Source organism: Pipistrellus hanaki (genome assembly GCF_964339955.1).
Source record: "Pipistrellus hanaki genome assembly, chromosome: 12".
NCBI lineage: Eukaryota > Metazoa > Chordata > Mammalia > Chiroptera > Vespertilionidae > Pipistrellus > Pipistrellus hanaki.
The window spans coordinates 5,943,662-5,968,874 of NC_140514.1; the positions used below are offsets into that span (position 1 = coordinate 5,943,662).

General features: G+C 44.1%; 1 protein-coding gene across 10 annotated transcripts in view; it reads right to left on the reverse strand.

Annotated features, from left to right (window-relative positions):
• Window positions 1–12,626: 12,626 nt before the first annotated feature.
• The window catches only part of PUM2 (pumilio RNA binding family member 2), a gene marked incomplete at its 5' end in the record, with an annotated part of 68,093 nt that continues 55,506 nt past the window's right edge, over window positions 12,627–25,213 (reverse strand). For 5 of the 10 annotated variants that reach the window (XM_084900011.1, XM_084900006.1, XM_084900003.1 and 2 more), the window contains 7 exons: window positions 12,627–15,563; window positions 17,987–18,179; window positions 18,955–19,076; window positions 19,304–19,429; window positions 20,102–20,239; window positions 21,982–22,110; window positions 23,960–24,089. In XM_084900011.1, the coding sequence (XP_084756137.1) occupies window positions 15,432–15,563; window positions 17,987–18,179; window positions 18,955–19,076; window positions 19,304–19,429; window positions 20,102–20,239; window positions 21,982–22,110; window positions 23,960–24,089 (970 nt within the window). In that variant the 3' untranslated portion in view covers window positions 12,627–15,431. Of the gene's footprint in view, window positions 15,564–17,986; window positions 18,180–18,954; window positions 19,077–19,303; window positions 19,430–20,101; window positions 20,240–21,975; window positions 22,111–23,959; window positions 24,090–25,213 lie in introns of all 10 variants that reach the window. The other 5 variants (XM_084900010.1, XM_084900005.1, XM_084900007.1 and 2 more) reach the window with 1 other exon arrangement.

Sequence of the window (25,213 nt, forward strand, 5' to 3'; positions counted from 1 at the left end):
CCCCGCATTTGTCCGACCGCAGGTGGTCCCCCGCGACCTCCCTCCCTCCCAGCGCAGGTGCCCCAGGGGCTTGCGTCCTGCCTGCACCTAGCAAGTTGGAAGCTCAGGAGGGGTGGTGAGAAAGGGGAGGGGGGGAAGGAGTTTTCAGATCTTTCTATGGAAGACGGTATCCCCTCTCTCTCTCTCTCTCTCTCTCTCATATATATATATATATATATATATATATATATATATATATATATATATGTATATGTATATGTATATGTATATGTATATGTATATATATATATATTATTGATTTTTTACAGAGAGGAAGAGAGAGGGATAGAGAGCTAGAAACATCAATGAGAGACATCGATCAGCTGCCTCTTGCACACCCCCTGCTGGGGATGTGCCTGCAACCAAGGTACACGCCCTTGACCGGAATCAAACCTGGGACCTTTCAGTCCGCAGGCCTACGCTCCATCCACTGATCCAAACCGGTTTCCGCGGTGTCCTCTCTTGATCCTCGGAGCACAAAAGGAAAACGCAGGGCTTGGTGTCCAGGGGATCGCCTCCGGCCTGCTGAAGGGGCAGCCGCTGAGCTCCTGGTGGTGGTGGTTCCCTGAGCTGGGCCTCAGTGTCTCCATCCGCCTCAGGCGCCTGGTGCAGAAGGCTCTGGAAGGCCGGCGGGGGCGGGCGGAGCGCCAAGGGCCCCGAGAGAAGCGGGAAGAGCCGCCTGGCCCTGCCTGCACTCTGTGCGGAGGAGAAATGGTGCCAAACGACCTCCGGACCCGCTGAGCCTGGAGGCCAACGGCAGAGTCTTCCCCACCCACCGCTCCAGGCCGCCTCTGCAGCCGGACTGGGAGCCTCGGGCCTCTCGGGCAGTCTGCGGGGTCTCTCCTGACGGATTAAACATTCCTGGGTCCTGGGTTAGGCGGTTCCGGACCACAACCCGCCTGAGTCCCTGGCTTCTCCGCACCCTCCCCGCAGCGGCCTGCATCCCCATCTCAAGCCCCAATCCTCCATCTGAGCACTGACAGCCAGGCCCCCCAACGGCACCGCGCCCTGGTTTTTTGTTTTTGTTTTTTAATTTTTATAATTTTATTTTTTTTTTAATATATTTTATTGATTTTTTACAGAGAGGAAGAGCGAGGGAGAGAGAGCCGGAAACATCGATGAGAGAGAAACATCGATCAGCTGCCTCCTGCACACGCCCCACTGGGGATGTGCCCACAACCAAGGCACATGCCCCTGACTGGAATCAAACCTGGGACCCTTGAGTTCGGGAGACCGACGCCCTATCCACTGAGCCAAACCGGTTTGGTTTTGGCCACTCTGCCCTGTTTGGCCTCTGCTCCTGAGGACCTATGGGGCCTCGGGCAGCTCTCCCTTTTGGGATCTCAGCATCTCCTCTGGGTCCATGGGGAAGGATAGGTCCTCATCGGGGTTCTTGGGGCCTGATGCGAGTCCCGGGTGCCCCCCTCCCCGCCCCCTGGTCCTCAGATCACCCGGCCTCAGGGCAGCAGCTCAGGGAGTCCTGCTGGGCATGAGAGTCCCGTTGACAGAAAGCTGTGTGTGTCTCCAGGGCCGGCTCCACAGTCTGGTTAGCTCTCTTGTCTTTTTCACCCAATATGGGGGAAATACTGATCAGTGTGGAATCTGGTCTTTCTCGACCGCACAAAATAAACAGAACTGGAGTCCGGAGGGTGTGATGGCATTTTTTTAAAATTTTTTATTTTTGTATTATAGAAATTACCAGGTTAGTGTTTCTTTCGAAATAGGTTTGCTCCAGATCCATGTGTGTTTCTTTGGGCCCATTAGGAAGAGGCAGGCCCCAAGCATGACACATCCCCAGAGAAGGGACGCAGAGGGTCAGGGCTCGCCTGGACCCAGTGGACCCCTGGCCTGCTGGGATCATCCAACACATCTCGAGGAAGCCACGTGCCAGCTGCCGCCCTCAGCGTGGGCAGCACACACTGTCTTACAATCCTACATGTAGTGTACACGGTCTACATCAGTGTTTTTCAACCTTTTTTGGGCAAAGGCACACTTGTTTCATGAAAAAAATCACGAGGCACACCACCATTAGAAAATGTTAAAAAATTTAACTCTGTGCCTATATTGACTATATATAAAGTAATTCTCTTGAATAGGAATCAAATAAACACAAAGAAAGTATTTTATAATTACTTTATTATGAAATATTAAGTAAACAAAATAGTGAAAATTATAAAATTCTTGTCTTGTCTGCACCTACGGCACACCAGGCAACATCTCGCGGCACACTAGTGTGCCGAGGAACAGCGGTTGAAAAACGCTGGTCTACATGGATGTCCTGTAAAAGGACATTTCCCTAGGGGAGGAAAACGGGGTGGGGGCAGCGAGGAGAGCGTTTAAGTTTATTATATATTCCTAAATGCTTATCAGAGCGTATGCTTTATTTAATGTTTTACATTGGAAGTTGTTTCCCGAATCCGTGAGGATGCTTTCAACCTCAAGTAACCGCTCCCATTCAAACTGTTTGAGTCCTAGGGCAGTTGTTGCGCCCGGCCAGGAGGTCATGGTTTGATTCCCAGGCAGGGCATACGCCACAGTTGAGGGCTCCAGCCCCAGTGGGGGGCATGGGTGATCAATAATTCTCTCTCATCAGTGTTTCTGTGTCAGTGTCCCTCTCCCTTCCTCTCTCTAGAATCAATAAAAACACACCTTGTTAAAAGTGGGGCAATTACTGCATGTACCTGTACTGGCATTGTCCACTACACAACCCGAACCGCCACAGCACCGGGACAGAAGTCTCTCCCGCCCTTCAGCTCTGCCAGCCCCTTCCTCAGAGTGGTGGCCAGACGGGCCATTGTTTCCAGGCACCACAGCTCGCGGAGTCGTGTCCCCACAAACAAGGCCTCCTTCTCCTAGTGTTTTCCATAGGAATGAGGAAATAGTTCCCTGAAGGTCACCCCTATACACACACAAACACACCACACACACCACACACCACACACACACTTGTTTTCCCACCTCACTGGCCTGCAGTGGGCCCCACGCCCTCATGAAGCCATCTCTAGGAAGCAGACCTTCAGAATCAGTGCGGTGTAGGGTGTAGATTAGCCTTCTAAGGGCTTGGATATGGGGGAGCCCTTGCCACGGCCATTCAGTACTTGGGCTTCTTAAAGTAGGGGTGTCGAACTCAATCAGAGAAGGGGCCAAAATCTAAAATCCAGCCTAAATCACGGGCCGAATGGTTTACTGAACAGTCATAAACTGACAATGTCATAAACTGACAGCGGAGTGCAGTGATGACAGCGCGGTGCGGGCCACATTGCAAGGCCTGGCGGGCTGGATTTGGCCTGCGGGCCTTGTGTTTGACACATGTGTCTTAAAGAGTATGAGATGCATGTAAGGGCATTCTGCTTCGAGATGATACAAAACACACAAAAAAAATGGAATTATCACCTGACCTAGCAATTCCCACTTGTGGGCAGGTGCCCCAAAGAACTAAAAGCAGGGGCTGAGCGGGTAGCTGCACACCCATGTTTACAGCAGCTCTCCTCACAATAGCCCGAGAGGCGGAAGCAATCCAAAAGTCCATTGACAATTTTTTTAGATGGATCAACAAACTGTGGTAAATACATACAATGGGGTATTTATTCAGTCCTCAAAGGAGGGAAATCCTGTGAACCTGGAAGACTTGAAGCTAAGTGAAATAAGCCAGTCACAAAAGGACCGGTACTTGATGATTCCACGTATGTAGAGTAGTTCAAGTTCAGAGGCAGAAAGCAGAGAGGTGGCTGCCAGGGACTGGAAGGAAGTGGGGTGGGGGGGTGGGGGGAGCATGAGGCATTATTTTATAATGAACATGGAGTTTTATTTTGGGAAGACAAAGAAAGTTCTGGAGATAGATGGTGGTGGTTTTTGCACAACAATGTGAATGTACTTAATGCCACTGGACTGGACACTTAAATGGTTAAAATGGTAAAATTTTATGCTATGTATAGATTACAAAAAATGCAACCCCCCCCCCAAAAAAAAAACAACCCTCAATTGCTAAAAGGTAAAATAATGATCACCTGTGCAACTACCACCCAGTTCATCCGTTCTGAACATGCTGCCGTTTTTCTTTTCTTTCTTTATGGAATGGAACATTACGGATTCCACTGCGCTCCCGCAGTTGGTGTTTTGAGGTGTGTCTGTGTTGGCACCCATGGCTCCGGGCCATCTGCCCTCATGGCTGTAGTAGAATTCACTGCGTGCACACGCCGTGCTTTCTGAACCCCCGGACACCGGCTTGTTCCCAGCTCTTCAGAGCTGCACACACTGCCCCGCCAATGCCCGGCCTCTCTCCCCGGGCGCCCGTGAGCCTGTCCCCAGAGGTGGCCGGCGCTCCTGGGGCTCAGGTATGAGAGGCGTCACCTTTCGCAGGCGCTGCTCTAGCGATTTCTCTCCACACACCGCCTTCCCAAGGGCTCTTACAGTTCGCACTCCCAGCGAGAGCTGCAGGAGCTCCCGTTCTCTCCATCCTCTGCATGACGTGGCATGTACTGGGCCTTTTCTGCCTGCCTGCCTGACGCAGGTAGCGTGCCGGCTCCCTGTCCCTGGAGGCTGAATGGCCCTCCCGTCAGGAAACATTGTGCCGGAGCCTTTTGTTGCTGGCGGCTTCCCACGTCTGTTTTCCTCCCCTTTCCAACATAAGTGCTGCTAAATGCCAGCTGGAAATACAGACTATCTCCGCATCTCTTGCAGCTCCATCAGCCGCGTGATCAGGCTGAGCACAGCAGGGGTGTATGTCTGTCCCTTCGGGGAACTGTCCGCGGAAGGAGGCGTGCCTGTCTCCGGGCCTTCTCTCTCTCCTCCCGGCCGGAATGCAGATGCGATGGCGGCAGCGGGAGCAGGCATCTTGGACCTGAGGCGAACTTGGGGACAGAGGCCATGCATGACCGAGGGACAGGCGAGAAGGAGCGAGGGTCCCTGGCCCAGGAAGCACCCCGCCAGCCCTGGACTGCCCACCCAGACATGCACACGTCGGAGAGATAGACCTCTGCTTTGCTTGCCTGGCGTCCTGGGGTTTCTGTCCCCTCCCAGCGAACCTAACCCTACAATGCTCTCAATTCCGCCTTCCACACATGACCGGCAGGGTGCCGGAGGAGAAGGGTCTGTAGGCCCTGGCCGCCTAGCTCTGTGGAATTGAACCCGGGACCCTTCAGTCCGGAGGCCAATGCTCTATCCACTGAGCCAAACCAGTTAGGGCTAATTTATTTAAATTTTAAAAACTTAAGACGTGCAACTTGTCGAGTCCCTCACTCTCTCTCAAATCTCATGAATGGTTTCCCACGCCTTCTCAGTTGCCTCTTTTTAAAAAATATATATTTTATTGATTTTTTTACAGAAAGGAAGAGAGAGGGATAGAGAGTTAGAAACATTGATGAAGGAGAATCATCGACCAGCTGTCTCCTGCACACCCCCTACTGGGGATGTGCCCACAACTAAGGTACATGCACTTGACCGGAATCGAACCTGGGACCTTTCAGTCCGCAGGCTGACGCTCTATCCACTGAGCCAAACCGGTTTCAGCCTCAGTTGCCTCTTATATTCGCTAGAATGTCAGCAGGGGAGAGGAAGAGTGACTAGGTCACTGAGATTTACTAGTACACATGCAAATGGGGAAACTCATCTCCCCAAAGGGAAATTCACCTCCCCAGCTGGGAGACCCATGCTGCCCATCCCATCAGCCCAAGATAGCTTCCTCCTCCTCCTGCTCCTCCTGCTCCTCTTCCTCCTCCTCCTCCTGCTCCTCCTTCTCCTCTTTCTCCTCCTTCTCCTCTTCCTCCTGCTCCTCCTCCTTCTCCTCTTCCTCCTCCTTCTCCTCTTCCTCCTGCTCCTCCTCCTGCTCCTCCTTCTCCTCTTCCTCCTCCTTCTCCTCCTTCCTCCTCCTGCTCCTCCTGCTCCTCCTTCTCCTCTTCCTCCTCCTTCTCCTCCTTCCTCCTCCTCCTGCTCCTCCTTCTCCTCTTCCTCCTCCTTCTCCTCCTTCCTCCTCCTCCTCTTCCTCCTTCTCTTCCTCCTCCTCCTCCTCCTCCTGCTCCTGCTCCTCCTCCTCTTCCTTTTCCTCCTCCTTCTCCTCCTCCTGCTCCTCCTCTCCCTCCTCCTCTTCTTTTTGAGGAGGGTGGAGTGTATTGCTTTGGTAACTGTGTCCAGAGCCACAGAAATGCCCAGCTCTGGGAAGCAACCGCCCCAGCGCCTCCCAGGTGAATGGGATTCCTGGGATTGTGCTCTTGAGTTCGCCTCTGCTGGCACCAGCCTGAATGTGGCCCCGGGGGGCCCTGCCGCAGCGTGACAGCTCCCGGAGGACGTATGGGCCCCGCCGGACGCGGGAGGTCCACACATGAGAACACAAGATTCTCAATCCGAGGAGGTGGCACCCTTTGGAGAGAGACATGTACACAATCACCATAACACAGAGAAGTACCCGTCACACCAGCCTGTATTCCCGGCAGCTGGAAGGGACAAGGGACTCGGAGTACAAAGAAAACCTTCGGGAAGATTCCAGGGAGAGGGAGAAGCCCTCACAGCTTGTGCTCCGATGAAGGAAGATGACTTGGGCCGTGGATCGGTTTCCCGTGGCTGCTGACACCAGTCTCTGACCACGAGTTTGGTAGCTTAGGGGCCACGTCCTAAAGCTGACGCGCTCGCAGGAGGCCAGAGGCAACCCCAGAGCACCGTCTGCACATTCCAGTTCCTAACTACGGGCAGGTCGAGACTGGTAGTCACATCCTGGGCTTGTAGCTCCCTCGACAAAGGTCAGTCTTTCCCTTAAGTATGTCTGTCTCTCTGCATCTCAGATAACATGCCTTGAAATGTTAGCGCGCCCCTCAGGGCACACCCACACACCAGAGCAGGACTCCGCACAATCCCTCATTGTTGTCCTGTTCCCCCAATGCCATCTCCGAGCTGCAAATGGCGATTATTAACCATCCGCACTCACCAGCATGAGAGGCGTCTCTCTGTTTTACCTTTTGGCCGGCCCTAGAGATTTCCCCGCGTTGCCTTCTCCCACCCCCTTCATCTACCGCCGATTAACGCCATGTAATTACCGCTCCACGTTTGGCTCTAACACGTAAAAATAAGCCGAAAAACTGCCATTTCCAGGAGCATTTCCTCAATCCTGGCAGTTTTCAGCTTGGACGTTTCTTATACAGCAACAAAAATAATACGGTTTTATCCCCTGACTGCCTGGAAGTTGGATCGAAACCCAGGCATCAGCCGGCCTGCTCTCCCTCCAGAGGCTCTAAGGGAGAATCTGTTCCTTACCTTTCCAGCTTCCGGTGGCTGCCAGCATTCCTTGGCTTGTGGTGGCATCACACGTACCTTAAGCACCAACATCTCCAGTCTCTTTCTGCTTCATCGTCTTCTCTTCTCTGTGATAAAAAAAAAAAACTCCCTCTTATGCTCTAGCCGGTTTAGCTCAGTGGATAGAGCATCGGCCTGTGGACTGAAGGGTCCCAGGTTCAATTCTGGGAAGGGCATGTATCTTGGTTGTGGGCACATTCTCAGTAGAAATTGTGCAGAAGGCAGCTAATCGATGTTTTTCTGTCATGTTTCTCTCTCGTTTATGTTTCTATCTCTCTATCCCTCTCCCTTCCTCTCTGTAAAAAAAATCAATAAAATAATTTTTTTTTTTTAAAAAAAAAAACCTCCCTCTTATAAGGATACAGATGATTGCATTTAGAACCCACGTGGATAATCCAGGAGAGCCTCCCCATCTGAAGCTGCTTAACTGAATCACATCTGCAAATCTACAAAGATCCCTCTCCCTCCATTTTTATGTTTATTTACGGAAGGTAACACACACAAGTCCCAGACGTTGGGACGTGGCTGTTTTGGGAACCATGATTGAGCCACCCACCAGCAGATGGAGGAGGGCGAGGTCATGCCAGGTGGGAAACCCAGCGAAGATTGGGCAAGGGAGTAAGAGAGAGGCTCAGAGTGTTCAGGAACCGGAGGGAATCCGTGTGGCCTGGACAGGCCAGAGCACGGGCCCTTTGGCTGGCGCTGGGTCCCATGGAGACAGTGTGTCGCTCTGCGTGCCACCGGTGGGCGGGCCTAGGCCAGAGGAGCCGCTGAGCTTCCAGAGCAGAGGGCCTCGATGACAAGCTGCACGTGTTAGAAAGGTCCTTTGCTATTTTGGCCGGGGGAGGGGGGAGCACAAGACTGCAGGTGGGCACAGAGGCAGGCAGCAGAGAGGAAGGACCACGCCTGCCTCGAGGGGTGGCAGTGAAGATGGGGAAGGGGCAGGAATGAAAACGATGGCGGAGCTGAAACCGGTTTGGCTCAGTGGATAGAGCGTCGGCCTGAGGCCTGAGGGGTCCTGGGTTTGATTCCTGTCAAGGGCATGTACCTTGCTTGCGGGCACATCCCCAAGAGGCAGCTGGTTGATGTTTCTCTCTCATCGATGTTTCTAACTCTCTCTTCCTTTCTGGAAAAACTCAATAAATAAAATATATTTTAAAAAGAAAGAAAGAAAACGATGGAAGAGGCAGAATGCGGTAGGGCTGGGGCTGCATGCAGGAGGGCAAGTGAGAGATTGGGAAAGCCAGGGGTAGTGTCTTTCCATCTGGTTTATGCTAACGGAGAGGCCAGATGGAGGGCGAGTGGCTGCGGGGACCGGGCAGCGCTGGCACCGAAGTCTTCCATGAGCTCCCCCCTGTGGCTCCTGACTCAGTTCTCGGTCATCTCCAGAGCAACCTTTGTTGGAGGCCTGGACCGGAAGCTCTCCCGGAGGGAGGTGCGCCCGTGCCAGCCACACCCTCCCAGGTGTACTCGGCCTGATTCACCCGGAGCCACTTCCTAGGGTGGGGTGGGGTGGGGTGGGGTGGCTTGCCACAAACCTCCATCCCCCCCTTCGCTGCCCTCCTGCCCACGAGCTGGTGTTTGAGATGCTTCAGGCGGGCGGGCTGTGACTTGGCCCCGCCGGGAAGGAGTGCCGGGTCCTTGCTCCCAGGGCAGGAAGGCTGCAGGCTAGTTCTTCCTCACCCGCTCACCCTCTCAGCCAGCAAATGTAGGCACTTTCGACTGGCACACTCATAGCGGCTGTCTTAGCTGTGTGACCCTGAGCGAGTAACCTAATCTCTCTGTGCTTTAATCTGCTCCTCTATGAATTGGAGAAATGCTAGTGCCTACCTCAGATGGCCCTTGTGAGGGTTAAATAAGCACCATGAAGGGCTAGGATGGTAGCTGGCACACAGGTACGTGCTGCCTGAGCATCAGAGATGTGGAAGGTGTGAGCGTGGGCCTGGGAGAGGCAGACACACTTGGGTTTGAGCCGTAGTTTTACAGTCCTCTCCCCACACCACCCGGGGAACGTCCCTGAAACATTCTGAAGGCAGAGTAAGTGAAATAACGCCCTTTACCTGGCATCAGACCAGGGCCATAGAAATAATTTCTAGAGAAGTGGGGCAATCCCAAGCCCCCAGGGGAGACTTTGGAGTGGGTTCCGAAGGGACTGCCGAGCTCACAGTAACCAGGCTATAGAAGACATAATGCTATGTAGCAGGTACCTGTGTGTGGGACACACACACACACACACACACACACACACACACACACACGTGAGCTTTCCCCCCGGCCTCAGGATACCTACACAAACCCACTCCTCAGCTGGATTCCATCCCTGCCTTCCATCTCTGAGTCTGTATTAGGTGGAGGCTACACACGGGCAGCCCCCAGCTCTGCATTTGGCCTGTAGATGTTTGCTCTCAGTGTGCTTAGAAGGAGGCTTTTGCTGGGCCGTGTGGCTCAGTGGTTGAATGTCAACCCACGTACCAAAAGGTCCACGGTTCGATTGCCAGTCAGGGCTCACTGATCGGGTTTCTGGGCTCGATGCCCAGCAGAGAGCACGCAGGAGGTAGCCAATTGTGTTGATGCATCGCTGCTTCTCTCTCTCCCTCTCCCTTCCTCTCTCTCTCAAACCGGTAACATTTCTTTACTTTTTAAAGATTTCCATAAGGGAATTGCCCATAATCCAGCTTTCTAAATTTCCCCACTTGGCTCTCACTGTGGCTCAAGGCAGACACCTACCAGGGATCCACGGCGGCTCTTTAACCAGCAAAACACTGACTTGTTGGCAGACCTCTCTCTTCCTAAAGCATTCCCGCACAAAGGCTCTCGCTGCTCAGCGGGAACAACGCAGGCTCTGAGGAACGCAGGAACCGAGTGATGCCTCACCCGGTCTGATCTCCACACTGCAGCCGCTTCTGGGTCTCGGATGCTCTTCCAGTGGCGCAGGTGTGTGTGTGTGTGTGTGTGTGTGTGTGTGTGTGTGTGTCCACCACGCTGCTTTTGACCTCATTGTCATCTCTCCATTCTGGCAGCCGTATACCTCTGAGCATAACCATTACTTACATTAGAACAACAGCAAAAAACATTAAAATGCTGTAAAACTACTTAATCATATCTTCAAAAGTCTTCCTACTGAGTCAGTGATTTTTCTGCAACTTTAAGATCTTGCTTGCAGAAACATAAAAGCACTCTAAACCAAATGTTTTGAGGCCGTTATGAGGCAAATTAAAAAAAAACAAAACAAAACCACACCTTTTTTGTTAACTCACTACAGCAGGAGCCAGGGTCCTCACTGGCCGTGTGTCCGCATTCTCATTTAACCCTCACAATTTTAGGAGGTGGGGATCATTCCCTTTCCTACACCACCAGGAAACTAAGGCTTAAAAGGTAGTGTTTGCCTGACGATGTAAAAGTGAAAGGGTTTGGAATCTGGGCATTCTAATTCCAGAGTCCAAACTGATGCATTACACCCTGATGTCCGACAAAATTTCAACTAATGTTAGCCTAGCAAATTCCTCAGTTACCGAGTAGAATACAGGGCAACTTCATTTGGCTTAAGATACTGGTAAATAAGTAGGAAAAAATCTTCTATTACTGTAATGTAAAAGTGAGAAATTGTCTACAGAATTTGGAGGTAGTTAAGTTCAACTAAATTTTTAAGCTTGTATAATCTACTAGAGGCCCGGTACACAAAATTCATGCACTGGGGGTGGGGGGATGTCCCCTCAGTCCGGCCTGCACCATCTCAGTCCGGGAGCCCTGGGCCTTAGCCTTCAGTCCAACATCCTTGGTGCTGCTGTGGGAGGTGGGAGAGGCTCCCACCACCACTGTGCTTGCCAGCCATGGGCCTGGCTTCTGGCCGAGCTGCACTTCCCGTGGGAGAACACGGACCACCAGGGGGCAGCTCCTGCATCGTCTGTCCCTTGGTGGTCAGTGCACGTCATAGCGATGTCAATCTGCATATACAGGCTAATATATATATATATATGACTCAAGGCCTGATGCACGAAATTCATGCACGAGTAGGCCTTCCTTCCCCTGGCTGCCGGCACTCGTTTCACTCTGGCACCCGGGACCCAGGCTTCCCTTGCAGCCTGGCTTTGTCTGGAACAGGGGTCTTCAAACTACGGCCCGCGGGCCACATGCGGCCCGCAGGAGTCTGATCCGGCCCGCCAGGTTTTTTGGGCAGTGAGCGCAGCCAAGGTGTTACAGTAGGAATTAGAAGTTCATATAGTCCGGCCCTCCAGCTCTCTGAGGGACCGTGATCTGGCCCCCACTTTAAAAAGTTTGAGGACCCCTGGTCTGGAAGGTCGTCCAGGACATCCAATCTAATTAGCATATTATGCTTTTATTATACTGTAGCTGTTAGGTTCTTAGCATCAAGTATCCCCTCAGACCCAACATTCTGTGGGCAGTCAGGATATTCTTCCTCCTTTATAGGTAACTTCAAGGCCTAGAGTCATTTGCCCATATTCCTCAGGGCCCAACCCAGGCCTGCCTCTCTCCTAGGGAGCAGCGGATGCCACAAAACTCGATTCCCTCTCACCTGTTATAAGTGAATTTGCTGAAAGTCAGGGCACCAGCTCCCCCTCAGATGTTAGCTGGGTCCTCGTAAGTACGGTAGACAGTGAATACTGCTCCTAGGGGTTTCTCTGCCCTCCCCTCTAAACCCGAGACACCAGTCATGAGGGCAAGAACACCATGCTTACGTTACTTAGCGAGAGTGGAGGACGCATTATTGACTTCCTGTACAGAATCTTAATTTCATCACTACCAAGTGGGGCAGGTCAACAATTTCAGAAGGGTTGATTTCAGCTCAAATAAGAGCCAAAGTAACATAAAAACTGAGGATAAACAATGTGTGCAATGAAAATTCCTTTTCCCTTTTAGTCTTATGTAATCTCCATTTTGGATGCTATCAAATTATGTGTGGTTTTTATTTTAAATAGCCATAGCAGGGACAGGAAAAGGGAAATAGTACCAGTATTAGTTGCTAATTAGGTTCTAGGTATCTTTATATACTTCTCAATTCTGAAGATCAATGAGGATTTAGAACTAGTACTACCCCAGGGTAAAGCACTGAACTTTGGTGAGTTCACAAACCCAAAGTGTATAAACACGCTATGTAATTAGACAGAAATCCTGAAATTGATCAAAAGAGGGGAATGAAACCATCAGAGGATCAGTGGCTCCAGACTGGTGGCCATGCAATAAAAATATTTTTTTGTTTTCCTTTAGTCAGAGTAAACTTGAACGGGCAATCTGAATTAAACTGAGGTACAAGGGGGTATTTATCTAGAGAAAAACACAAGACCAAATTTATTTCATACAATGTTATTCACACATTTTTCATTTTCTAATTTATACATAATATACAAAGAAGTGAAGATAACATTATTTCATATGAACCGATAAGAGCCAGGACTTAAGACAAACTGGTCCGGAAACAATCCAGGTTGAAAGGAGACACTCAAGAGTAAAGCCTAAGTGGCTCTGCCAGTTAAGATCCTTTATTGTGAAATACCATTTTCAGATTTTACCGAAACTCCAAGCCAACTTTTATTAAAAGTGAAATCACAGGTGGGTACCCACCACGGCAGACCGTACATGTCTACAATGACATTTCCTTTTCTAGAATAGGCCCCGAAGTACTGGGTCGATTAGGTTGTCAAGACACAGGGGACCAGCAGGGCCCCAGGAGCGGGCTGCCTCCCAGTGTGCTATTCCCTAGGTAACTGCCTGTGCCAACAGAGGCTGCGGATAAAGGGAAGTCAGGAATCCAACTGTGCAAATCCAAGAAAGTCACTACCAATCTTCAACAAGGACAACTGGATCCTGAAACCATGAGCTGACTTGATACTGGGAACAAAAATTGGACGCGGGGACAAGACACCAAGGCTGGCAAAACCAAGGCGGGAAGGTGGGAGAGCAGCTTTGCGGGGGAAGCACTGCCACTGTGACGGGGACATGATGAACCAGTGTGACTCTGACAAGTGACAGTGACAAGTGGTTGGATATAATGGCCTCAGCATGGAATGTTGGGTTAAAAAAACCAGAGCAACTCAAATAAAATATGAAAAAGTATGCCTGGCACCCCAAACTTCATGCCATTATTTTTAGGTTCATGATACGAGCAGCTAAGTGATAAAAACCTTTATATTCAATATTGTGCTCAGAAGATTGCTTTTCTTCTGCAGACTTCCTAGTAAAAATCCCTTAATGTTCAATCTAAAGAGATAGCATGGTTCATTAGTTTTCAGCACTAAACATAAGTGGGTCAACATAAATGTTTTATACAAAATACTGACTTCAACAAAATACAAAGCACTTTCTTTATCTTTCAGAAACTGAATATACAAAGCAAGTTTTTTTTCCAAAATATTTTCATAGGCAAAGGATTAAAAACGATTTTAATTATACACATATGGTCACAATTTTGCCTTAAAAAGATCGTTGGGAAATGTACATAAGGCCGCTTGTAAATGTACATCGTGTTACTGTTATGTCTTATGTCCAGAGAAAAAAATGTTATCATACAGATTTGCTCTTACTTGGGAGTAGGCTATCCAAAAATACAGTACTCTTCTGTACAAAGAAAAAAGTCACATCACATTTAATCGATGGAAAAGCATTGGCCTCCATGTTAACCAAATATCTCAGTCCAATACTTTCTGTTATGCACAATACCCTGACTTCTTGAAAGGGATCCAAATCCTAGCATGTCCGTATTAACTATGTTATAAAACAAAATGTTTCTCATCATAATAAAAAGAAAGTTGGTTCATACTTCTGAAATCATATAAAGATAAAAAATTTTTAAAAAACCACTCTTGATTTGGAGAAATAAATTTACATTATACAACACTATATGCCAGGTCAGAGAGGGCAGGGACATAAATGTACACTAAAATGCAAATGTTTCCCAAAGAGATAAAACAAATTCCATTTACAGCATGATGGTTTACAAATGTACACCTGTACAACCAAGGAAAGCGTTACTACTAAATTAGCAAGGCTTCTGTAATAAACACTGAAACAAGATTTGCTTTTCCAAATTGAAACTTACCATCTATCACTACACACACAATGCATATATTTATAGGAAGCAAAAAAGGCTATCTGAATATGTAATCATGCTTAAATGTTGAGCTATCAAACTCACTTTTCAGTGGCCCCCTTTTCACCTCTATCTGGTTCCTACTTTCTGAAATCTACTATGAAAAAGCAAAATAAAGCTCAACACTTCCTCAACATGTCCTTGTAATTCTATAAGCAAAACAATATACAAATTTCCACTCTTTTTCATTGCAAACCAAACCGAAAAGTTAAAATAGGACTTAACTTTCTGTTTAGTGCACTTAACTGGATGGAAGTGTCACCATGATTTTTTTTTTCTATCTCTTACAACAATTACATATGTTAAGTATATACAATACTTTTGTACATTGCCAGAGACATTTTAGGGCAGTATTTGATTAAAACCACATCCACTGTAAATAATGTTAAGTTCTTTTCATCTCAAATCATTTAATTCTTATCTTACTTGCTGAATTTTATTTGCATGATTGATTGTGAATTACCAAAATACAACTTAACTTTTTAAAAATATGAATAATATTTATGTAGTTGATTGTTAATCTGTTATAAAAGGCTTCACACAAAGGACAAAAGAAAAAAAAAAGACTATATTTCTATATACATCTCTATAAACCTGTTGTGCTATGGGGTCCACAGACCTACCAGACTGCAAGCCAGTTTATTAAAAGAATACTGTACTTTTTCCTTTAAAAACTATTTTTGTGGCTTTACAAGGTAAAAATTTACAAAATATGTGACAGCTTTTTTTGATACAGTTACATCATATACAGGCATTCTGTGCTTTGCCAGCAATCCAATCTGATAGGTCTCCACTCAGGGTGAAATATCGTTTATAATTCACCACTCCCACCCCCCAAATATACACAAGAACCTTAAAAAATTTACAAATGGATGAATAAAGTCAATAAATAGTTTTGCTTTAAAAAAAATTTTGAAGATTCATAGTTGAGTTGTGTTTTGATAATTCACAAAAGAAACGTTCTTTTCACGTGGTTATGGTTACATATCTTCTTTCTCTTTTTCGTTTATAGCATTCCATTTGGTGGTCCTCCAATAGGCCCTAGATCTGGACTATTTTTCAAATAGTATTTTTCCAGCTTGGCCAGTATATGCTTCCCGTATGTGTATTTGCGCAAAGTAGTAATGTGAGGTCGAATCTGAAAAACAAACGCTCTGCTTAGGATATGTTCTTTTAGTTTCGGATTTCTTAAAAAAGTGCCACATATCTGAGTACTTTAGAAGAATTGGGATTATCAAAGAATAGCAGCGGGGCTCTAAGCACAGCAGGAGAGTACCCCTAGTGAGCTACCAGTCTAGAAAGGCAGAATCTTGTAACGAGACAGCTGGACAAAAATTCAATACAAAACAAAGCAGAAAACATAAACAAGTGGTCAGATGTGGCTAATACATTTAAGATGTCCAATATCTTACTAATATGTTTGAAAATATAAATGAAAGAAATCACAACATTATCTTCCCATTTAGATCGGCAAGAACTTTATAAATAATTGGAAGTTATGAGATAATGTAAAACAGGCACCCTTTTCATATACTGACTAAATAGATGTGCAAACTGAGAGCAACTTGGCAGTACCTATTAAAATGAAGTAAAATGTTTACATAGCTCTACCTCCAATTCCACTGTAAATATTTTCCTTACAAAAACATTTATGCAAAGACATTCATATAAAGCACTGCTGATTACAGTTAAAATATTAGAAATTGCCCAAATAGCTTTGACCTATGAACCAGATCACTGTTCAATTCCCAGTCAGGCACATGCCAACTGGGGCATGAAGGAGGCAGCCAATCAATGATTTTCTTTCATCAATGATATTTCTCTCTCTCTCTCTTTCTGAAACCAATAAAAATATATTTATAAAACAGTAGAAAATTTAATACATCAGCTGAAAAATTTTAAAAATCAAAAGGCCAAAAATATTTTTATGATCACACAGGATCATTTTCTCTTTAATATAAGGAGGAATCCAAAGAGGTTATGTATGTTATTCCATTTTTTAAATGACTAAATTTAGAAAAAGATCAAAAGTTTTTTGTTTGTTTGTAAATATATTTTATTGATTTTTTTTACAGAGAGGAAGGGAGAAGAATAGAGAGCTAGAAACATTGACCAGTTGCCTCCTGCACATTCCCCACTGGGGATATGCCTGCAACCAAGGTACATGCCCTTGACCGGAATCGAACCTGGGACCTCTCAGTCCACAGGCCGATGCTCTATCCACTGAGCCATACCGGTTTCGGCAAGATCAAGATTTTTTAAATATTATTTCCTCCGTGTTCTTTTTAATAGATTTTTCTATGGAACTTAATGATGTCTTTACAAAATTATTAGATTCCAGGAAGAAGATAGAAAAAACAACCTGATTTAAAACAATTAAACATAAACTCTGTCTCTGGAAAATGTATTATGTTATTGAGAAAATCTAATTAGATTTTTAAAATAGGATGTTCCTCCCGTGTAAAATGGCAAATCAAGTATGCCAAAATAAGATGGGGAAGAGAACAATGCTAAAGGTAGATAAACAGATAAGAAATGAATTTGATTTATTGAACACATCACCTAAAAATTTAATAAAGGGTACACTATACTAACGTAAAATCAGGGTATCATTACCTTCCACCACCACCTAGTTATAACACACTACTGGCCTGGTTTCTCAAAATTTGTGCATAGGGGAGGGGGTGGGGAGGTTTCCCTCAGCCCAGCCTGCACCTTCTCCAATTGGATACCTCTCTTGCAATCAGGGACCACTAGTTCCTAACTGCCCTTCCCTGCCAGCCTGATCTTGCCCCCAACTGCCCTGCCTCAGCCCCCACCACCATGGCTTTGTCCGGAAGGAATTCCAACGTCTGGAAGATGGTCTGGGGACCCGGTATAATTAGCATATTACCCTATTATTGGTATAGATTATATAGAATAGGATTGCTCAATGGGGGGGAGCGCCAGGAAGGCCTTTTTCAGCAGATGTTCTTGGCAGACAAAAATACATAATCCCTATATATGGACTGAGAACCAGCTATATGCACTACACTGCCAAACTGGTCATTAAAAAATTAAAGTTTTCTTACACCTTACACCAAACTGCTGTGGCCCTTAAAATCCCACCTTAGATTCCACCTTTGCAGTTTACCCAGATTTGGTTCTGATTGGTCAGTTTCTGTGCCAGTCAGCGTCTTTGGGCCTATCTCCAGGCCTGATCAGAGAGGCAGGGCTGATCTGCAGCCCTCCTGGAGGCCAGAGAGAAAAAGAGGCGTGGCTGCTGGCCAGGCCCAGAGAGAAAGAGAGAGGCAAGGACTGATCAACAGCAGCCACAGAGGCTATGGTTCAGACCCTGCTTCTCTCTCCAGGTCTCTCTCTGGGCCTGATCCGCAGCCTCCTGGGCAGACAGTGCCAGCACTGACTGTAGGACAGACTTCTAGTCTGTCGAGCCTTTGGTCGTCATGGACTCTGGGTTTTTATATATTAAGATAAGGAAATTTAAAACCTAGGGAAATTAGATGCATAGCCTAAAGCCACATAAATTGAATCAACCGTTTTCAATGCTAGTAAATGCATTACCTTGTGCATGATTATCTTTCTCTGAGCAGGTTCAGCCATATCAATCATCTTCTGAATCACATAATTGGCATACTGGTCCTTCATCATGGTGTATAAGGCACTGTGAGGACCGTCATTCTGGCAGCAAACTTCATCAATCAGTAAAGCTCTCTCAGCACGGGAGGCATGAGTAACACACTTTTCTACTACATTGCTGAAAATTAAAGCACATACACAAAAAACTATATTGTTACTCTTTCCTTTTAGCAAAATTTCCTTGACTTTTGAAGAATTTGCTCAATACACTGGAAGACAGAAGAATCAAGATGGAAATCTTTTATAATTCTTTTACAATTACTTTTAAGTAATATATATATTTTATTGATTTTTTTACAGAGAGGAAGGGAGAGGCATAGAGAGCTAGAAACATCAATGAGAGGGAAACATCGACCAGCTGCCTCCTGCACACATCCCCACCGGGGATGTGCCAGCAACCAAGGCACATGCCCCCGACCGGAATCGAACCTGAGACCCTTCAGTCCTCAGGCCGACGCTCTATCCACTGAGTCAAACCGGTTTCAGCTCTTACTTTTAAAACAAATTGATATCATAGAAGGACACATATTGGACTTTCCACAAGTTTAATTATGGGCCTCTTAAAATCATAATTAAATTGTAATTAGTATTATAATTTTAAAATGGGGAACTAGGTTATTAATAAAGTTTCACAAACATGTATAAATAAATTTGCATTTACTCAGAGGTCTTGGGGACATAATTTTCTAACTACAGATTTCAAAAATAGTATATGTGGGCAAACTAATTTGTCATGTTGATTCTTTAAGAATAAAAGCAATGTTCTGCATGTGCTTTTTGACTCTACTAAAGATTATATTTCAATGTTACGTTCTATATGCATTTCTGTGCTTATTAATAACAGCCAAAGAGTTGAAAGAACAAATCTTTAGAACTAGAAAATAATGCAATACCTGGCAAATTTGTGTTGACTCAGGGCTAAGACTTTTCCTCTGATCTCGGAAACAATTTTGCTCTTGTCTTCAGGTCGACCATGTTCCAGTACATGTTGAATAACATAATTGCCATACTGATCCTAAGTAAAGATATTTAAAAATTATTTTCTTTAAGTCATTCCTTAAGAATGATTATTCTTTAAAAAAATATTAAGCATTTTTCTAAAAAACAAAACAAAACAAAACATAGTAGTAGTATGTAGTCAGAATACACTAGCGTTTGTCTCACAGTGTGCCTACAGAGTATTAATTTAAGGAAGTTATTAAATAACCATATATATATATTTCATATTATGAGGGAGCTTACCTGGACCAACTGCTCGGTGTGTTGGTGGAGTTCTTCTAAGATAGGCAAGGTCTGTTCTGCAGTGCAGTGCTCTAGGATGCGCTGGATTACTCTGCATCCGTAAGGATGAGTTGAAAGTACAAACACCTTAAAAAAAATGGGAAGAATTAAAATTTCCATTCTCTGACCCGATGAATTAATTTAAATAAAATGGTGGGGAATTCATTTAGTACATCATCAAATTTGTTGATATTTCCCCCTTGTAACACATTCTCAATTTAAAAATTATGTGATTTTCAAATTGCATTAATCCCTGGGGGGCTCAATTTAAGTGTTAATAGATATTTTGATTAAAAGGAACCTAAACAGAAGATGAAAAACATGTAATAATGAGAAGAAATGTATTGTGGAATGAGGACAGTGCACACTGTAATTAGAAACTATTAATTACAATGTATTTGTTACTAATTAATATTTGTCTTTTATTATATAGATTTAAGTTTTCCTCACTTTTCTCCCAAGAAATTTGGGGAAAAATTGGTGTACAATCCTAACAGAGGTTATCTTAACTTCTTAAAGTAATGTAATTAAACTCATATTTCTATTTCTCAGCTTCAAAACAATGAAGGTATTGACAGAGGCAGAAATTAGTGTACATTCACTATTTTGTCTCCTATTTTTTGTATGAAAGTACTGGGTATTATCTTGTGACTTATGAAAAATGTATTAACACTCAAAATCTAAAATAATGCACCACTACATAGGCTAACTAGGTAGAAGCAAAAAAAAAAAAAAAAAAAAAAAAAAAAAAAATCTTACTTGTCCCTTGAAAGCGTCAATGATGAACTGGAGTGACTGCGGCTGAACACATTCAATACATTTTTGTACAACATGGTTCCCGTTCTGATCTTTCACACATTTGAGTACATGACCATCTAGCTCCTTTACCATTTCACTCTGAAGAAGAGAAGATGACGTTTAAATAACTGCCTCATCAAACATAACAGGATTACAAATATTGAAACGAGAACAAAAGTATAATCAAAATTTTGTTTGCAATTTTTTTTCATATCCAAGTTTAACCCTCCCCAACAAAGTATAATTTGCAGAAGCCAATTAAGGTGAAAATTACTAAAAATTTTTACAAGATTATAATTTGAATTATATAATACCAACTGAAATATAATCTAGTGATGAACTGGCCATATTTAAACTACTATCTTCACTGTGTACGTCCTCTATTCATCTTTCTCAGCTGACAACTAATATAACTCATTCAGAACTTTTTCCTCTACTTAGCACTACTCTTCCCTAAAATAATTATTTGAAATGACTGTATGAGTCCAGCAGCATGGCTCAGTGATTGTCATGGCTCAATTCCTGGTTAGAGTACACGCCCAGGTTGTGGGCTAATCCCCAGTAGGGGACATGCAGATGATTCTCATCATTGATCTCTCTCTCCCTCTCCTTCCCTCTCTGAAAACAATTAAATAAATATATTTCTGATTTTTACAGAGAAAGGGAGAGGAACAGAGTTAGAAACATTGATGAGAGAGAAACACCTATGAGCCTCCTGCACACCCCCTACTGGGGATGTGCCCACAACCAAGGTACATGCACTTGACCAGAATCGAACCTGGGGCCCTTCAGTCTGCAGTCCGATGCTCTATCCACTGAGCCAAACCATTTAGGGCAATAAAAATATATTAAAAAAAAAAAATCCAAAAACACTACCATTCATTATTCATTAACTGGCTCATGTAAAGCTTACTCCCAAGAGCTTTATATTTTTAAATATTAAAGAAACTTAAAATAACTTTAAAGTATCTATACCAGTTTGAGCCTACAGAGAAGGTCTAAGGTACTACATTATCAAATTTATTGATATTTCCTTATTGTAACATATGTTCAATTAAAAAATTATTTCCATCAGTTATTAAAAAAATTCCTGGTATGCGATTTTCAAATTGCAATTAATCCTTTAACTTAAAATATTTAGACTTTTCCATCCAAAAACATGGTATATTTACCATTTAATTTATATGTATTTTCTTTTAAAGAATTATAAATCTTGTTAATTCTTAGGCTACTTTTCCTGATGAGTGAGATTTACAAAAACTTCATTCTTATAATTATAAATATAATCCGAATAAACATTGGAAATAGTAAAATGTATTCCCAATATGACAAAAAATCAAATAAGCAAGTGATAGCAAAACATCCACTGTCTCGCACTCTGCTTATCACACAGTAGGTAATAAGATATCTTCATGAAAGAGATGAAATGATGAAGAAAATAGAGAGCAGAGCAAAAATCTGTTGTATAACTATAAAAATATATTTATTTTTATTGATTTCAGAGAGAAAAGGAGAGAGAGAGAGAAACATCAATGATGAGAGAGAATCATTGATTGGCCATCTCTTGCATGCCCCTTACTGGGGATCAAGCCCGCAACCCAGGCAGGTGCCCTTGACCAGAATTGAACCTGGGACCCTTCAGTATGCAGGCCAATCAATACTTTATCCACTGAGCCAAACCAGCTAGGGCTGCTATATAATAACTTACTGTTTAATACAGTTTAAAAAATCTTTTAGTTTAACTGAAAACGTAATATTTCACTCCAAAATTATTGTAAGACAAAAAAAAGTAATTTAAAAACTGAAAAAAATACAAAAATTTTGTCTTAACTTACAATTACCTGCTGGTCAGATGAAATAGACTCTAATGCTTTCTGAATAACACGGCAGCCATACATCTGCAAGGCCAACGGTAGAACATGACCACGAATACGAGTAGCCAGGGCTAATTTTTGATCCAAACTCCCAAACTGACAGAGAGAAAAATAATATTAAAAAGTGATCATAAAGCTACTTTGCTAAACTTAAATAACCCACTGTTTGTAACTTACTGAATCGACTTTTAAAATATCACATTTGGGTATTATGAAGGGAGGAGACATTGAGGTAAAGTTAACTAAGATCCAGAGATGCTTGAAATGACAAGTGTATTCCTTTCTTTGGGGTAAAAAATATGTTAACATGCACCTTCACTTTTCATTTCAAACCCCCATGTGGACACAAGATGGCTGCCACAAGATGGCCTGCAGAGGAGGGCAGTTAGGGGTGACCGGGCCAGCAGAGGAGGGCAGTTGATGACCAGGTCAGCAGGAGACCAGTCCTGCAAGAGAGGGCATTTGGGGGATCGAGGGAGCCAGGCTTGCAGGGGAAGGCAGTTGGTGGGGATCAGGCCTGCAGGGTAGGACAGTTGAGGGGGACCAGGCTGGCAGGGGAGCAGTTAGGGGTGATCAGGCTGGCAGGCAGAAATGGTTAGGGGCAGTCAGGAAGGCAGGCAGGTGAGCAGTTGGAAGCCAGCAGTCCTGGATTGTGAGAGGGATCCCAGATTGGAGAGGGTGCAGGCGGGGTTGAGGGACAGACTCCCCAACCCCTTTGCACAAACTTCATGCACTGGGCCTCTAGATTTTAATAATGAATCTGAGCCATACAAACTAATTAATTCTTAACTATATTCTAACATAAACTACAACACAGATGTTTAATTATAAACTAATAATCAGGTAAATTATAAATTTGAGGCCTGGTGTATGAATTTGTGCATGGGTGAAGTCTGGCTGGCCCACCCCGATAGATAGGATTGGGCCGGGCCAGCTGAGAGGCAGAACCACAGGTAGTTGGCGAGCCGGCCCTGTCCCCAGTCAGGGTTCGGGGCTGATCAGGGCAGGGCAGGGCTGGCTGGGGGAAAGGGCCAGCCTTCCCCGTCCCCGTTTGAACTCCGGGTTGAACTCCCAGTCAAACTTCCAGTTGAGGGGACAATTTGCATATTAGCCTTTTATTATATAGGAAGGATAATATCTAACAAATCCAAGTAAAGACTTACTCCCAATGCTTTGTATTTTCAGTTATTAATTAGGATAAGCATGAACCTTCCATTTTGAGGTAGACCCATACATTTATCTGTTGGACATTTGGGTTGTTTCCACCTTCTGGCTATTCTGTGTACTATAATGAACATTTCTTTGAGTATATACAGTGTGGGGCAAAAGTAGGTTTACAGTTGTTTATATGGAAAATATAATAATAATAGAAGAAAAACTGTTTTGCCTACTCACAACTATAAACGTATTTTGCCCCATCCTGTATATATCTAGGAGCAAAATTGCTGGGTTGTATAGCAATGTTATGTTTAGTTTAGTTTTTGAGGAAATGAAAAACTTTTCCACAGCAGCTGAACCATTTTACATTTCTACCAACAATGAATGTAAAAGGATTACAACTTCTTCACATCTCCACCAACATTTGTTGTTTTCCATTTTTAAAATTGGTCATCCTAGTAAATGTAAAGTGAAATCTCATTGTGGTTTTAAAATGTTTCCCCAATAAATACGGACGTTGAGCTTTATACTTATTGGCATTTGTATAACATCTATGAAAAAATGTCTATTCAAGTCCTTTGTTCACTTTTCAATTGAGTTGTCTTTTTTGAACTTTAGTTGTTCTTTAAATAGTGTGTATATAAAATAAATATTTTATATAATTTGCAAATATTTCCACCTAAGCTCATATATTTTTATGTAAAAATGACTTTTACCCAACTTCCTGAGCTTTTCTAAGTTTTGAGCATATACTTACTTAGTTATACAAACATGAATGGGTGCTTACCTCAAAAAACTTTTGTATAACATAGTTGCCAAAAACATCTGTCATTAATTGATATGCTGCTTGTAAAATTTCATTAAAAACCATCTGTCGCTCAGCTGGAGTAGCTCTCTCTAGTTTTTGCTGTATGAACCTACATGGAAAAAAAGTTTAAATGCATGACGGTACACTGAAAACAAGATCCTTCAAAATTCATATGACTGCCAAAACCGGTTTGGCTCAGTGTAGAGCGTCGGTCTTCGGACTGAAATGTCCCAGGTTCGATTCCAGTCAAGAGCATGTACATTGGTTGCTGGCACATCCCCGGTAGGAGGTGTGCAGGAGGCGGCTGGTCAATGTTTCTCTCTCATTGACGTTTCTAGCTCTCTATCTCTCTCCCTTCCTCTCTGTACAAAATCAATAAAATATATTTAAAAAAAAATTCGTATGACTCAAGTACTTACACCCCTAATCCACACAAACACAATTCTTTTCAGAAACAGTACTAACACATTTCTACAGTGGACAGCCAAGGTAAGACAAAAAGAAAATAGTTATGAAGCATTTCTTTTACAACACCTTTAATTTAAAATTACTAGTTAGACAGGCAAAAAATAAGAATGTAAAGATATTTAAGTTAGTTCCAGTTGTATTATAATCAAAAAGAAAATCACAAACATTTTACTGGTTATTCATGTATTTTCAGATATGCATACAATAGTATTAAATATCTTTTTAGAACAGAAAAGAACCCTTAGAAATAAAGCTCATCCAACGCAACTGAATCCCTTATAAGCTAGCCCTTGTGAATGACACAGGTTCATTTGCTACTCTTCAGGAACTTGCAACTAGAGAGGGAGATAAAATTTATATACAGCTATCTAATCAATAACTATATTTTTTAAATTTCAGTTTTAGTGCTCTCTTCAGCAGCACATATACTAAAAATTTCAGTTTTATCTTAAAACTATAAAAAAAGCAAACACCTCAAATTTGATAAATGTATTAGAATTCTATTACCATTCTCCTTTCTGAGCTGTATCTTGAGAACACGACCTCAAGCCTAGCTGGTTCGGCTCAGTGGACAGAGCACCAGCTTGCAGATCGAAGGGTCCTGGGTTCAGTTCTGGTCAGGGTATGTACCTCAGTTGCAGGCTCCTCCCCGGCCGGGCCCTGGTCACAACTACCTCAAGCATTACAGTATATACATACAATGTACAAAGGCACTGTCTTGGCAACTGTGGCTTAGCTGGTTGGAGCATTGTCCTGTACACACCC